General features: G+C 36.1%; 1 protein-coding gene across 4 annotated transcripts in view; it reads left to right on the forward strand.

Annotated features, from left to right (window-relative positions):
• SESTD1 (SEC14 and spectrin domain containing 1) overlaps positions 1-16496 on the forward strand; it is a 54252-nt gene that overhangs the window by 25862 nt on the left and 11894 nt on the right. For all 4 annotated transcript variants that reach the window (XM_054174014.1, XM_054174020.1, XM_054174027.1 and 1 more), the window contains 6 exons: positions 5708-5821; positions 7560-7657; positions 8032-8087; positions 9509-9720; positions 13235-13357; positions 15997-16191. In XM_054174014.1, coding sequence (XP_054029989.1) covers positions 5708-5821; positions 7560-7657; positions 8032-8087; positions 9509-9720; positions 13235-13357; positions 15997-16191 — 798 coding nt within the window. The remainder of the gene's footprint in view (positions 1-5707; positions 5822-7559; positions 7658-8031; positions 8088-9508; positions 9721-13234; positions 13358-15996; positions 16192-16496) is intronic.

A 16496-nucleotide genomic window follows, 5' to 3' on the forward strand; every position in this document is an offset into this window, starting at 1 on the left:
TTTAGAAAGTGACTTAAGTTTGCAATGTTGTTTCACACAGATGCTTTCAGGACATGGGTAAACACCACAGTCCAGAGAGTGACAGTAGTATAGATGAACTCCTGTCTTTAGCAGTCCCTGCTGTCTGATTTACATTTTATTTTTCCATCTACACACCTGCCCTATGAGGAGAGGCTGAGGGAGCTGGGGTTGCTTAGCCTGGAGAAGAGGAGACTCAGGGGTGACCTTATTACTCTCTACAACTACCTGAAGGGAGGTTGTAGACAGACAGATGTTGGTCTCTTCTCCCAGGCAGCCAGTACCAGAACAAGAGGACACAGTCTCAGGCTGCGCCAGGGGAGGTTTAGGTTGGATGTTAGGAAAAAGTTCTATACAGAGAGAGTGATTGCCCATTGGAATGGGCTGCTGGGGGAGGTGGTGGAGTTGCCGTCATTGGAGGTTTTCAGGAGAAGACTTGATGGGGTGCTTGGTGCCATGGGTTAGTTGTTTAGGTGGTGTTGGATTGGTTGATGGGTTGGACGCGATGATCTTGAAGGTCTCTTCCAACCTGGTTTATTCTATGTATTCTAGATCTGGACAAGTTCAGGAAGCCTTTGAAGTTGTGGTTTAACAGAACTTCATACAGTGGTTGTTACTGTATACATAATGGTATTGCCAGTTTGGAAATTAATTCTCTGAAATACTTGGTGGATTTTTCTTCAATAGGACTCTGCTAGAATCTATTTCTAGACAAATAAGCAGAAAGCCTATAGAATATATGTTAATGAAACAGGGATCATTTTATGTGGAATTTTTTTTTTTGGTTGACTCTAAGAATCGGTTAAGAGTCTTTCAATTATAATTGTGCAATGAAAGCTTTGTGACTTTATGAAGTGTGTTCTGTGCCAGTGATGATGCTGGCTGCTTTGGCACAGACCATTGGAATTGTGTAACTAAATCTTCTGGATTCTGTTTCTAAACCAACTTTTGCATTACTGAAGTATTAACATTTCTTCCTGAATTGAAATTTTGATATTAGATTCTGTTAAACTGCTAGTTCTGAACTTCTAGGAAGAAGAAAATAATTAAGTATTAGGGATGAAAATGTGTCAGTTGTAACAAAAGTAGTCAATGATCTGTCATTTAACAAGAATAATTATCACAGCGTTAAAACATAGCAGCTGCTTCTTAGGCTGGAGGAAAATGTCAGATTAATTTCCTAATGCCTCCTTGTATCTTGGCTTGATGCATGGACAGATCATAAGTTTGTATGAATAGAGGATAGTAACATGTAGCTGCTGAATTCTTGATTTAGTTGGTCGATTTTGCTGTTGAGTTGCCCTTTTGCCAATACAGAAGCGTTGAAGTGGGGACATTGCTGGCTTGTAGCGGGGGCTATCATCAGCTTTGGGGCAGTTGTCATGTAACTGAAGTTGGATAATGAGCAGCTGTTGGTACAGTTGCTATAGATGTTTCTGAAGACACTGTATGGTACCATGGCTTTTCCTTATATGTTGCACTTTCTGCACTTCACTTTCTTGGTGTGGTGTTTTTTTTTCCCTCCCCCCCCCCCCTTTTTTTTTCTCTTTTCAAAGGGCATTCTTCATTAAAGAACAGGGAAAGCTGAGAGCACAGTAGGAAAAATCTTGCTCTTTTGCATGTAATGAAGAAGCACCCTTGGTATTATGCAGGCCTTCATTTGTCACCATTCATTACCTTTTAGCTATCTGTGATTAGGAAAACTGGCTTAGTAAAAGTTGCCTTGTCTGTGCTCCAAATAATTGTTTTAGAGACAGTAGTATGTCCCTGCTCTTGTCCTGATATAAGTGCAGGGCACTAGTAAGGCTGTGGAAGCTGCTAACTCATTCACAAATCTGCAGCAGCATAACTATATTACTGGCAGTATAAAACTAAACAACACCCAGCCTCTTTTTGGACCATGGTTTAGATTTGCATAAATGCTACAGAAATCCAAGAATGCTTTTGAACCAGTGAAATGAATATGATCTGAAGAATTAAATAAAAAAGCTTTCATGCTTTTGCTTGAGAGTATAATTTAATTGAAAGTAAATTATATGTAACTGTGATTTCTAATGGGGCATCACATCTGCCTCCTTTTTCCTGTAACCTGGTCTGTTTTTAATACCTTGCTATTAATCACAATGCTTTCCTTTCTGTTCAGAGGAGGAGATTCCTCTGCTTCAAAGTGACATGTGGTGGTGATCAGTTGCAAAGCACTGAAAGTTAATGTGGGAGCTGAGATCAAAAGGCTGGGTGGTTAAGTATAAAGAAGTGGGCTGATTCAGCTGAATAAAGTCAATATCCTCATTCCTGGTTAGTATTAGTGTTGGGTTTGGACCTGCCTCAGGTGAAGTCCCATTGATCCTCCAGCAGAGCTTTCTTCTGTTCCTTTATTCCTCCCTAAAATACTTGTTAGCAACCAATTTGTGTGTTCGCTGAAGCATTTTTTTCTGATCCTCTGCCCATGCTTCATTACAGAATTGTCTTACTTGTTCCAAGAATGTCTTTCAGCTGAAATGTTGCGTATGCTACACTGTAATAATGTAATACTGTTCATGTTTTTAAATGATTGAAGAACTAGGTTTGAATAAAAACGTTTCTAAATATGTTTTGAAGGTTTGGGAGGTGTTGCTTTTGGCTTTTTTTATTAATATACTTGAGATAGTGATGTGATATGTTGGTAGCTGTGCTATGTTATATTAGATTGTGAGCTTTTTATACGAAGAGGACTAGTGTAACTGTCCTGGGTTAACACAGGCCCCTCTCCCCTCACACGGATGGGAGGGAGAGCAACCTGAAAGAACCCTCTGGGTTGAGATCAAGTTTTGCTGGAAATGTTCCATTACACAATTACCTTAGCTTTTGGTGATTGGTACATACCTATGATACTGCCTTGCCTAGACAAACAGCCTTTGTTCTGGAAGTGATTAAATGCCTGTTGTGTGGTTATAGTAATCCCTAGTGTTCCAAAATACAAAAATCCCCTTGAAACACTTGCATATGCCTGCTTTCTGTTGTGCCACTGAAAACACTTTGTGGTCTAGAATGGATTACTGTATTACTACAAGAGGTTTTTATACTGTGCTGATACTTTGAAATTAACTGGTTTTGCTATGCCTACCTTAATACAATAGCTTTTTATATTGTACTTGGAAATTAATTGTGGCACAACCATACTTAGTTTAACTTATAAAAATAATGCTAGTATGCAGAATATTGGTCCATAAGATGAAGGCTGAATAGCACTTTGCAGGAGATGTATGTTTGGTTTTTTTATTTAAATACATCTGTCTTCTGAATGTTTTCTCATTGCTGTTTTGATGCTGGAGGTAACAGGGTCCCTTCTTTTAAAAACCTGGGCCAAATCAGGGAATTGCCTCTGTAGAGTTGGAGTATATAAGCCTGTGTTAACATCGTGTTCTAAATTCAGCCCTAAAGAATGGTGTGTTGGAAAATACCAGATTGTGTATGCCCACTAGTATCTTCTCTGGGATTGAAAAAAGGTAGCATGTTAATAATTATTATGAGCCCTGGAGAGGAAGGTGAATGAGTGGGCAAAACCATGAGTGCTTGCAAGTGAAGGAGGCAGTTACTGGGGATGAAGTTGACAAATTAGTCTAGTGCAAGTATGGATTCTGGTGGCTGCTCTTGAGTTTCTGGTATGCTGGTTTTCTCTGTAATAATTGCCAGATAAATATTTGACTTGTGCTTCATGGTGTAATGTTAAAGCAACTGATCATTGTATAGATCAGTGTTCCATATTAACAAATAATACTCAGTCCTTCTTGGTGTTTAATCAAATAGCTTTTCAAAAAATTGAAGTAATATTTATCATCAAACAATGGGATTCTTTGCCTCGGGCAGAGGAAGTCTTTGCTTTACAATTCCATAGTTCTTGAAAAACCATCAGGAGAATAGTTGTGACCATGTTTAAGTTTTTACAGCAGCTGTGTTTGCTGTTGAATGAGTACATCTAACTCTCAAAAAACCTTCACAAAAGTCAAAGATGAATCTTTGATGTGCTTTAGAAGGGAATTAGGATTCACACTTAATCCAGAATTCCTCTTTCATCTTGACATGTACCTGTATCTTGTTGCAGATGATCAATGAAAATAATGGATCTCCCTCTCCCTGTCATTTGCCAGGTTTTGCAGTTTTGTACAAATTAGTATTCAAACCTCTTCTATTAGGTATTATAAATGTTAGTGGTGGTGTTGCCCGGGTCAAAATCCTGTTACTAGAAAAATAACTGCAGTCTCATTCCTGAGAAACAAGGCAATTTTGCAGTAGCCTAGGTCTAGAACAAGAGTGAAATTCTGCTCAGAAACCTCCTTTCTGCTACCATCTTGTCAAAAATTCAAGTATTTGTTTACTAAATTCTTCAGACAGGATTTTTAGAAATAAAATAAAATGTTCTTTAATAAAGAAACCTGGAGAATTAATGGTTGGTTTGGTTTTTTAGCATCATCCTAAATTACAACAAGGTTTACTATTGTGGTAGTTTTTCAACGTTATTCCAATAAGGCCTAGAAGACGTTTATGTTCTTTGATCAAATCTCACTTGTGGGATGGTTTCTCCTTTTTTTAGAAGGGGGATTGTTTTTTCATATAACTGATACATTTGTTACAAGCAAGTTTTGCTTTGCAGGGCTTTTTACATGTTTCCCTAGTAAAAGTTTGTAAAACATATCCCATGTCAACTTTCCTTCCTGAAGGATCTCAGTTAAAAAAACCAAAAAACACAAACAAGCAGTTTAAATGGAATTCAATACTACTTCTCAGACTATTTGACAGGATTTGTGGTTTGTTGTGGTGGTGTGTTGTTTTTTTTTGGTTTTTTTTTTTTTTGGAACCAGGTGTCCTATTTTCCTTAGCTTCCATACCAAAATGTCCTGATTGAGTAAATTAATTATCTCCTTTTTAATGAGCTCATAGAGATGAAAAGGAATGCAAAAATGACCTGAAATATAAATGTGTGTCTAAAGAAGGAAGAACAAAGGCTTTCATTTTCTTGGACCTAGAGTCATCTGGGGTTTGGGCTGATCACTGTCATTACTTAATGAAACTAGAAGCTAATTCTATTTATGGCAGCTGAATACTCTTATGAATACAGGAGAATGGCCCATGCTTGCTGAATGCTGCATAACCGCTACTTTGAGCTTTTAAAGATGACCAATGATTGTTGACTTGAATGGCTTTTGATCACAAAACCTCTCTCAGAAATGTAGCATTTTCATTAATGATTTGATACATAAAATTGGTTTAGTCATCTAAAGAGGTCTGAATGGTCATGAAGTAGTGGAAGGTGAACACATTGAGATAATTTCAAGAAGAAAACTTACATGTTTAGGAACATGAAGTTGGACTAGAAGTAGGAAAACATTCTGCTATATGATGTGATGGGTTCTCAAATTCCTCTCAGTTCTATTTTTCGTTCTGGCTGTATATTGCCAATATGTCTGGTTCCATAGATAGCTGTGGGTTTTCCACAGAAACTACTCCACTCTTAGCATACCATGCATCCAAGCAACCTGCTTTGCTGATTTTTGATTTAGGTTTATATAACTAGGGCTCAAAACGGGTGCCTGTAGAATGCAAATAGATTTGCTCACTGCTTCTGGACACACTTAACAGAACTTCTCAAGTGCTTAAGGAGAAATGCAAACATGACTTACAAGGGTACCTGAAATTTCTCTTACTGTTTCAGGTTATTTTAGTATCTGCTAACAAGCTGACACGATATATAGAACCATGCCAACTAACAGAAGATTTTGGAGGAACCCTCACTTATGATCACATGGATTGGTTGAATAAGAGGCTGGTTAGTTTTCTGATTTATTTTTTTGGTTGTTTGTATTTTTTGGTTTTGTCTGCCTTTTTGCTTCAGATGTCTCATTCTTGAGCTATGGATTTTTATTTGTATGGGAACTGCTAAATAGATAGAAATGCACATTGTCTAAACATAGCAAAATGCATGAATAGTTTTACAATGATAACTGAAACTGGATTTGCTCAAGGGATAATAAAGCTAATTTGCTCAACCAAAAAGTTCCTCAGTGAAAGCTCTCTTGTAGACCCTCACTCTAAAAGAGACTGAGGGTATAGTCACTACAGAGGGAAGTTGTATGGTTGTTGATTGATAGGAGAAATCCAAACAAAGGAGGAAATACTTGGACTCTGCAGATCTTCTGAGGTTCTATTAGGCCTTGGTTCCTGTTGTCTAAGAATCCGATTTTAAGCTGTCCTGCAATAAAACCTGTCAGTGCAGTTTCTCCAGTAGATTCAGATGTAGTAAATGTCTGTGAGCAAATACACTCCTGTGGTTCTAACTGCTGGTGCACACAGAACGTTTTTAATCTGTTCTTCATTGGTACTTGTTTTTCAGTTACTTAAATTGAATTTTCAAAACAGTATTTATAATCTTCAATGAAGCAGTGTGTTCCTTTCCTGTGCAAGCTACCCTTAAAATGTGCATCTCCAGATGGAATGCTGGTCAGGGAGTACTGCAACTACTTAAAACCTTTGAACATACCCTTCAGGCAGTCTCACAGCAGTACTTTCCCCTCAAGAAATTTAAGGGCTTATACTGTGTGTACCAGGGTGTGTGTTTTTTTCTGAATCTCAGTGAATTGTGTGTCCAGACACAGGGGAAGAGAGAGCTTTTTTTAATCTACTGGTCATTACATGGCATTCGTGCATGTGTGAATTAGGGCACGGCAGCTCACTTGTTCTCTGCCTGAAACTGAGAGTGCCTGGACATAAGGGCTTTATATTTGATTTATATCTGGTTCATGCTACAAGTGAAAATCTTTCTTCAGGTTCTTCCCTCTCTTGCCCCGTTCCACTTGTTTTATATGTTAATGAGGAACCTTCTCCATTGCAACTCCTGAATTCTGAAACTAGACAAGAAGGCAGAAAGGTTAAGGTACCAGCTGAAAAATAGTTTACAGCTGTTTATACATCTTAATTGTATGGATTTTTTGTTTTTCCCTTTTTAACAACTGAATGTATCTTGTTTTTTATAAACCACATGAGCTATGCACCTCATGTCCTTTTTGGGTTTCCCTGAAATTTAAGTAGTCTTATGTAGGTTATGGAACGTTCATCTGCGGACGATTGATTACTAATTTATTAACACCAAAAAGACCTGAAAGTTAATGCTCATGTCAATTATGGCACCTGATCACGCTCAGGTCTGTTAAAGCAAAACCAAGAACAGCCCTCAAAAGTCAGGTACAGAGGAATCATCTGCATGGTACCTGGTGTCTGACCTTGTTATCTGAAATCAGTAAGTCCCTATATTCAGAGAAATTGATGGGGATATTTCTTTCCATATAATACTACTTTTGTCTTGGTTATTTATTACAATATAGCTCATACTACTAGTGATTAAAACCAGAATCTTCACAAAGTTCATTATTTTAGTTTGTTCAAGTGAGCCGTGTTCAAGTGATTGAAGTATGCTAACAGAACTAGTGGGTAAATTTCCACTGATGCCTTCATTGCTACCACTTTTACACAGTTTTCATTTGTTAAATTAAAACCTGCCTCTTATTCAGGTATTTGAAAAGTTCACAAAAGAATCAACATCTTTACTGGATGAGCTTGCTCTCATTAACAATGGAAGCGATAAAGGAACTCAACAAGAAAAAGAAAGGTACATGATTTGCTTTTTTCAATCAATGCTTTTGGATTATAAGTTTTCATTGGAAAGCCAGACAACACTGGAAATACACTATGCCTTGAGTATTTGAAATGTGTAAAGAAATACTGAAAATTTGGTACATAGACTACAAAGTTAGTGTGTGTATGTGTGTATATGGATGCTCATTTGGCTAGTAACTACAAGCAGTTGCACTTGTTTTGAAACATGAGTTAAAAATTGAGGGATTTATTATAGCCTCTTTATCAGCATCAAGTAACTGCAGCCTTAGCTGAAGATTTTCATGCTACTATAATACAAATTATTAATAATGTTTGCTACTTCATTATTAAGTTTAAATCATTAATATGTTTGTTGCTTTATTCAAGATCTGTAGATTTGAACTTCCTTCCATCAGTGGATCCTGAGATGGTATTGCAGACAGGTATAGTAAGTTGAAAAATCATAATGTTGGTCAGTAGTGTAACATTCATTTATAAGTCTCAAGTGAAAGCACAGAGGACAATAATTATTTTATCTACCATCATGGTGTAACAAGCTTATCAATTAATGTCATTTTTGGGTTGAAAAATTATTTAATTCCAAATACGTGTTTTTAAATATAGCTTTTGGTAGTCCTGATAACATCTTTAACATTTAATTGTGAGAATATATTGTTTCTAGATGATATAGTTGTTGACCTTAAAGAGTGAGTTTGTCTCAAATGGTTACTGTATACATAGCATTTTCCTACATATTCTGATAGTAGATGTTAGCTTTCGACCTGACCACTTGTAAGAGCAGAGCATACAATCTTCTGAGTCTTCACTTTCTAGACTTTTCCTTTAGCACTAAACAGTTTGCGTTCTTCAGCTTACATAAGTGTTGGGTTTTTAAGAGTGAACTTCCTATTGACAGTATTAGGCTTTTAAGTCTGTTTGCTCTGGAGCTATCTGTGCCTGTCTGTACTGTATTATAAAAGATGAGATCAAAGATATGTATTTCCATACTATGGCAAAGTGTATTTGAATCCTTAAGATATGTTCACTGCACAACAATACATGCTGAATAATTTAACATTGCTTGCTGCAATATCTAAAGCCTTTGTCTAGATAATACCAGCTGAATTTAGAGTTTGTATTTCTGTATTTTCTTTGAGGTGCTAGTTGCTGTTTCAGTGGTAATTTTTTTTTTCTTTCAGTGAACAGGCATTTTACCAGTGTAAAACTTGTAGAACTGATGGTGTGGAATTGGCAGATTGTCACTTGTACTCTCTTTCTGTAGTGGCCAAACTGTTTCATTTACTAACCTGTTCACTGAGCTTTTAGGGAACATACTGAGCATCTAGCTTTACACGTTCTAGGAAATTTTTGTACTTGCTATAGAAATCCTGAAGAGAAATTATATGCTTAATTAGTGCTTCTAGGTCATCCATTTTAATTTAAGAATGTGAACTATTTGAGAGAAACGCTCTGGATGCTACAAAATATTATTAAGTGAACCAGAGTACTTAATAGTTGTTTCAGACAATTTATAACTATGTTTCAGGATTGTGCTTTGCAATTGTTTTTACACTAATCAATACTATTGTCAGCGTGAATGTTAGCCATAGTATCTTTTATGTATCTAAAGTATACCACATGATTTCACCCCTTTTTGAAATGACTGATACAACACCTCAATTAGGTCAGTGCTCTGCATGAAATGGCATCATTGAATGCACCCTGTACATGAAAGATCAGTAGATGCAGACATATGCCATTGGTGGGCTAAAAGCAGGCATGCTTGCTAATAATAATTTTAGTGTCCTTATTTTTTGTTTTGTATTAAACAACATTAACCACACAATTGTATGTGTTGTTAAAGGTCACGAGTTACTATCTGAGTTACAACAACGTCGATTCAATGGTTCAGATGGAGGGGTGTCCTGGTCTCCCATGGATGATGAACTCCTTGCTCAGCCACAGGTCATGAAGCTCCTAGACTCACTCAGAGAGCAATATACCCGCTACCAAGAAGTTTGCAGGCAGCGTAGCAAACGCACGCAACTAGAGGAGATTCAACAGAAGGTAATGCAGGTAAGCTTGGAGTTGTTCTTTAATACTGTGAGGTAGTGGTTTGACAAGTGCTAGACTGTGTTTCTTGCTTCATCTGTGTGTTTGTTTCACTTGATACTTTGCATTATGGCTCCCACAGTGAATTTTTAAAGGCTATTCTGGTACGTGGAGGTGATATGTGTTGGCATCATGCTGAAAAACTTCCATGGTGTCCCTGTATTCTGTATTGTGGCAATGTACCACTGTGTTGTCAGTGGTACAATGCCTGACCTGTTAGCAAAGAGGGACAGTGACAAATGAGAAACGTCTGACTATAACTGCTCCTGTTACTGAAGATGAGCCATTATTTATTCCTTTATTTGTCTAATGCTTGATGTTTTAACTAAGTTAAAACAACTGAACTCTCTGGATTTGAAGGATTCCCTGACAAGAATGAACACAAACGTTCCTATCAGTCATGTCTTAAAAGGTTTGGAAACAGGCATATAATTATCACTTTTACACATTTTCTTAGTAGAGTCTCAGTAGAGAAAAATCAAAGAAATGGAATTAATCTACTATTTTTGTGTTTATTACTTGAAATTAAATTTGTGTTTTTAAGCTCTGTGTAGTTGGAATATGCAGAAAATAGAATTGATACTGTGTTTAACTCATCAATACTGATATTGCTAATGCATGAGGAATACAAATCAAGTACTTGCGCTTGACAGTGTTCCAGATATGGGCAAACAATCTTGTTCTTTCTAGCAGTGTAAATAGAAATCTACTGAGGAAATAATTTTCACTTATGTAGTAGTTCAGATTATTATAAAAAAAATTTGAAAATCATATGTTATCTCATGATGTGTTAAGCTGGAAATAATAAAAATGCATAAGAGATGGAAAAAAAATATGTAGAACATACTATCACAGCCAGAGGTATTATCAAGTTAGATTCAGGTTGGATTATTTTTTTTCCCCCCTTGTGTTAAAAGTTATAGTGGTTGCAGAAGATGTGCTGATTGAAATTAAGTTTATAATGTACTTTAGGAAACAGACTTTGTTAATGTGTTTCAATAGACTTGTTCACTGGAACATCAGCTTCATTTTGCAGTATTTGTACTAGAAATAATTATTTACTCTGTTTACACTATTGAAGCTACATAGTAATAAGCTGAGTCTCAGCACACAGGAAGAATGTGTTTTTGCTGTTTTACCAAGCTAATCAGTTTTATGAAATTCATTTAAGAGCTCTTTAAATGGGCATACAAATCTACAGGAAAAATTAATCCAAAATTTGATACATTCATTTAGTTTCTTTTTCGCTTACCAGAGTGAACTAGAGACTTACAATAGAGAAGATGGTAATGATGAACTTGAAGAAACAGTAGAGGCAGAAGGGCATGGAATTTATTTTGCTAAAACAAACAGAAGTTACAGTATAGTATGCTTGTCATGTTTTCAATTAGAATGAATGTGTACATAAGGGAAATAAACTTATGTTTCCTATTTTGTGTGTTCTAATATCATGTTAGCTTCCATTACAACTACATTCCTATTTAAGTCTATGTATAGCTTCTTATATTGATAAGCACTCCTGGATTTCTTGTGTAGTACCTACTTCATTTTCATTGTTTTCTGCTTACTGTGAACTGTTTATTTCTTACTCCTGTCTCAAAGCCTTCTTATTCATAACCATCTCTCTTTGTGCCTTCATTATTCTACCCTCTTCTTTTATCTACCAGCCTTACCTCTGTGCCATAGTTTTGCTTCCCCTTCGTTTTTCATTCCAGAGTGAAAAGGTGTCAATGATTTCCAGATGTTCCCTGACAAGCAGGTCTACTAAACAGATGAAGAGTCCGTTATGATTAAATTCTAGCTTTGTCCAGCGCCAGAGGTGTTAATTGTTGCTTTTATAATACTAATTCACAAATATAAATGTCAGGCCTTGCAGAAGTCTAGTCATCAACTATTTTAAAATGTATTTTTGGAAAAATGTAATCACTTCTTTCTGCAAGTCTCCTAGTGACAGTTCTCTTTTCAGCTCAAGTATATATTGCACAAATATGGCTATGTGCTAAGCTAAGCAATTTCGAAAAAGACTTGTATTAGTTGCTGGAAATGTGTAATGAGGATGTGATCTTGGTCAGAGAGGGCACTACTATGCAGTAGTCTTGCACACTGTTTCAGACTTGCATGAGAACTGTTGTTTCCATATGTGAGTTTTCCTGACCACATTATGGTTGTAGGAGGACATCTAGGTACCTTCACTTCTCGGTCTGTTCCATATTTAATCAGTAACAGCTGTGCTGTGGTGGTGAGCACAACAGGGAGTTTGTGTTTAAATCAAAAGAACCTAGAATTTTAGAGTTATTTTGCCCTAGAAATGATAGACGCATGGAAGGCTCGAGATACTTTTGGCACAAAGAATCTGTGCTCTTAAAGAGTTGGTCTTGGGAACAAGGGAAACATGACATACAAAAAAGTGAGTGGGAAGACAGACTCGATGACTAAAACTTGAGGTGAATTGTGTAGCCTTCTATAATGGGGATGATCATTTTTGGTTACTGTTGCAGTGTAGCTTGGCAGAGCTAGGAACATGGTCCAATCAGTCCCTTTTTCACTTGTTGTTATGGTGTTACATTGTATATTGTATTTTATTTCCTGAAAAACTGTGTGAAGCAGTTTTGTCATCTTTGTTTAAACAAAAGTCACATTAAAGAGAGGAAGCTTGCTTCCTATGCTTTTTCATTAAGTTTCATAATTTGTGAGTATTTTCACATTTCCTGACTTCAGTAGTGACTTTAGTGCTACATTTCTTTCCAGCTTTCTCTGTTTTCTAGATGTTTACAGTTTTATAATAAATTTTTATCATAGATATAATCAGATAATTGAAACTTGTATCACAGACCCAAAATTTGAGATAGTGCTTTTCTTTAAATAATATTGAATGAACTATTTTCGACATAATAACAGAAATCAAGTACTGTAGTCCAAAATTGATTGCCGTGACTCTGCGAAAGGCAGATCTCATGGGATGTGGGCGTTAAAAATCTGAAAGAGGATTCTGTTTCTTGAATAAGCAAGCGGAAAACCATAAAATCCTAATTGTTGTGTAAATTTAATTTTGGACTGAGTACATATCCTGTACTTGAGTGTTAATAGATTAAACAAATTAAGGAGAAGATGCTCAGGTGTGAGGTTGGAGACAGCTATGCATTGTAATTCACTTAGGCAAAAAAAATCTTGTTTAAACACAAGAGGTCTGTAGTCAAGATAAAATGTCTTTTATTGACAGAGATAGGAAATGACAGGATGTATGTGACAAATCTGCTAGCTGCCGCTTGCTTTTGTGGAACTGATAACTAGAAACTAGTATTCTTTAATCTCAACTTAAAGCTTTTGAAGGTGTGATTGGAAGACTTTACAGGTCATAAAAGATTATTTTGGGGAGAGTATTTTTCATAAATGTACACGTGTAACAAAATGCTTTTTATACCAGTTCTCCTGTGGTTGATGTGCTACTTTATTTTTGTCATCTTTGTCTTACTGACAGGTAGTCAACTGGCTTGAAGGACCTGGATCAGAACAGCTAAGAACCCAGTGGGGAATAGGTGATTCAATTAGAGCTTCACAAGCTTTGCAACAGAAACATGAAGAGATTGAGAGTCAGCACAGTGTGAGATTTCCCATACCCTTTTCAACTAGCAAAATAATTAAGTACATGTAGTTATGAACAATGCCTTTTGGTTATGAGTATTTAGGAATTTTTTGTATGCATTTGATGTGCTACAGAGGAAAGTACCCAAACAGTTTAAGAGCTATATATGGTAATTATATGTACATACTGTTTGGGTTTTGTTCTGGTGTAGAAAAATGCTAGTTTCTGTCTATGATTTTTCTTAATTTTTATTACAGCAGTTCTTAGATTTTTCATGTTGAGTAGGAGGAGTAGATTTTGGTTTTCATCTTACTCTGTAAAACTTCTGAAATGTAAAACATAAAACATTTTACAGTTAAATTCCTAACTGAAAAGAAAAAAAAAATCTCTTGCTTACTTCATTGCCAAAACCAGTTTTGAGTGTCTTTCATTCATATTAGTACGTGTTAGAAAACAAGATTGAATATACTTTTTTTCTCACCTGTATAGGTGTAACAGAGAGAATTCTGCTTTATCTGGGGGTAATTACAGTCTTCAAAATCATGCAAATCCCACTGAGGCTTGCATGCTGACCTGAAGTTTGTGTATCACTAAAGTACTCACAAAGATGGAATGTTGCTCAGGTGTTGGCAGAAGTTTGTAGAAACAATAGTCAGAAAAATTAGTAATTTTGTGTGAAAAGTAGAGAGACCACTTGCCTACCCTATAATTAGATGCCTATTTATAAAGGAAAACAATTTTTTGACAACAGCACTGGAAAAATGTGCTTTGCTGTTTTCTTTGGTTTTTAAATGTCTCATAAGAGCTGATTGTGCTCTTCCTCTTTCAGTACTATTTCTAGTAATTAACAGCTTCTATGCTTGCTTTCTTTCATCTATTTATTGTTAATTATATTACTTCTATTTTGAAAATACTTGCAAAAATGCTTGCTTTGTATGAAAGGCTACTTTAGTTAACTCTGAAGTGAAAAAATTTTCTTAGGTTTTTTTTTTTTTCCCACTGTCTGTTTTTTGTTTGTGTTTTGGGGGCAGGGTTGTCTGGATTTTGGGGTTTCCATTTTATTCATGAGGAATATACTAGACTTTTTATTTTTGAGCCAATACTGGCCTTTATTTCATGGTTCTGAGTAGGGCCGTATAGCTGTGCCAAATTACTCCTTACCAAAAGAATCAGAAACACACTTTTTACATCTGGTTTGCTGGTCTCTTAATTTCACTGATGGCTTGACCAAAATCAGTTGCTACAGTAGGCTTTCTTAATGCTAAAAATGAAACCAAAAAAGTATTAATCTAGAATTTTTTCTTGAATTATTGTAATTCACTTGTCACATTCAGTAAGCTAGATTTGTGTTTCCAGTGTCTAAAGGTAATACCAAGTAATGTTGTGTAAAGTGAGTTTATTGAAGCCTATATATCTATAGTATATATGTGACAATGAAAGATGTTTCCATATTATGTCATCTTGGTTCCCTTTTTGGGGTAGATGTCAGAATTATTTTCTCTTAAATTCTTGGCTAATTGCTAATTTAACCTTTTCATTACTTCTTTCCCTCCATAGTTCTTTTCATGTCTGTTTCTTCCTGTGAGCAGATGGTAGATGCAGCTTTGGTTAAAAGAAAAAAAACCTTCAGAATATGGAGATTTATACTCAAGTTTTGCATGCTTTGTAAATAAATTATGCAAAACCCAAAGGCATAACTTGAAAAATTGCAAGCATTCCAATAGGAGTGTGACAGGAATGCTAACTGAATTGGGTATCTCAGTCCAACAGATGGTGCTGTTCCATAGCATTAGAAATGCATAGGGCATTTGAAGGTCACTTTAATGTAGGCCAAAATAAAAGCTGTTGAGCAAACATATTTTGCTTTATAGGCATCTCAGTCATGGAAGATATGAATGTAATCTTGATGTAGCAAGTTGGTTTTAAATCTCCCAAAATTGTTAAGTATTTGGTCTATTCTGTTTTGCAAATATTGTGACAGCATAACCAACTCCTATGTATGCATTCAGTAATTAAAGCATTTGAAAAACAAATCTATAAATTTTTAATTGCGTGTATTAAGTTTCCCTTAACTAAGAAACAAGGGTCATATTGATGTTTCTGTACGTGCATACTTGGTTTTATTCAGAAGACAGAGAATAGTTCCATTTCGTCAACATTAGTATTTTTTTCCAAACGTTTCAAGAAAATTATTTCTAGTTTCAGTCATGTCGCTGAAAGTAACACCTAGATAGTCTTATAAACATCTTTTTGTAATTGCTTAGCGCTTGGCAAAAGGTCTTTTGTTTCAGCAGACCACTAAAGATATGTCAGCATTAGAAATTTGTTTAAAAGCGGTGGAGTTCCACTGTTGGTGCAGTAAAATAGTGTGAGTGGGAGTTTGTACTGGGAGCTAGTAGTCATGCCTTGTAATCTTTCTAGATTTCTGTACCTTTTTTTTTTTTATGCCACGGTAACTATATTAAAATGTGCTAAGCATTCTCTGAGTTGATTGGACATTAGGAGTGTGCTTTCTGCCCACGTGAGATTTTTGTAATTGTCGAGTAAGCTGTAATACATTCCTCTTGTAATTTGATTATTCATTAGTCTACAGTATGCCATTTGAAATAGAATTCTGTTTGGTACTGTTTTAATACTTAATTTTCTTGTGTTTGTAGGAGTGGTTTGCTGTTTATGTAGAGCTTAATCAGCAGATAGCAGCTCTTCTAAATGCGGGGGATGAGGAGGACCTTGTGGAATTGAAAGCATTGCAGCAACAGCTGAGTGATGTGTGTTACCGACAGGCCAGTCAGCTGGAATTCAGGCAGAATCTATTACAAGCAGCACTTGAATTCCACAGTGTTGCCCAGGATGTAAGTTTTCTTTTTCACTTTTCATAGGTTCACTTGTCAATATTTTGTTTCTTTGGTATTACAAATGTTGGAAAAAGTCTTCAGAGGATGGGGAGAAACATAATGTTACATGGAAAATGCTGTGAGTCTTCACTTGCTGTAATTGAAACATTAGGAAGATGGAATTCCCCTTTTTAGGTGAGAATTGCTTTGTGAGTACTCAGCACTGGTTAGGTAACACCTGGAGTACCATGTCCAGTCCTGGGCCCCTCAGATTAGGTGATGTTGAATTGAACATGTCCAGAAGAGGGCAACAAAGCTGGTGA

Source organism: Dryobates pubescens, chromosome 2 (assembly GCF_014839835.1).
Source record: "Dryobates pubescens isolate bDryPub1 chromosome 2, bDryPub1.pri, whole genome shotgun sequence".
Classification (NCBI taxonomy): Eukaryota; Metazoa; Chordata; class Aves; order Piciformes; family Picidae; genus Dryobates; species Dryobates pubescens.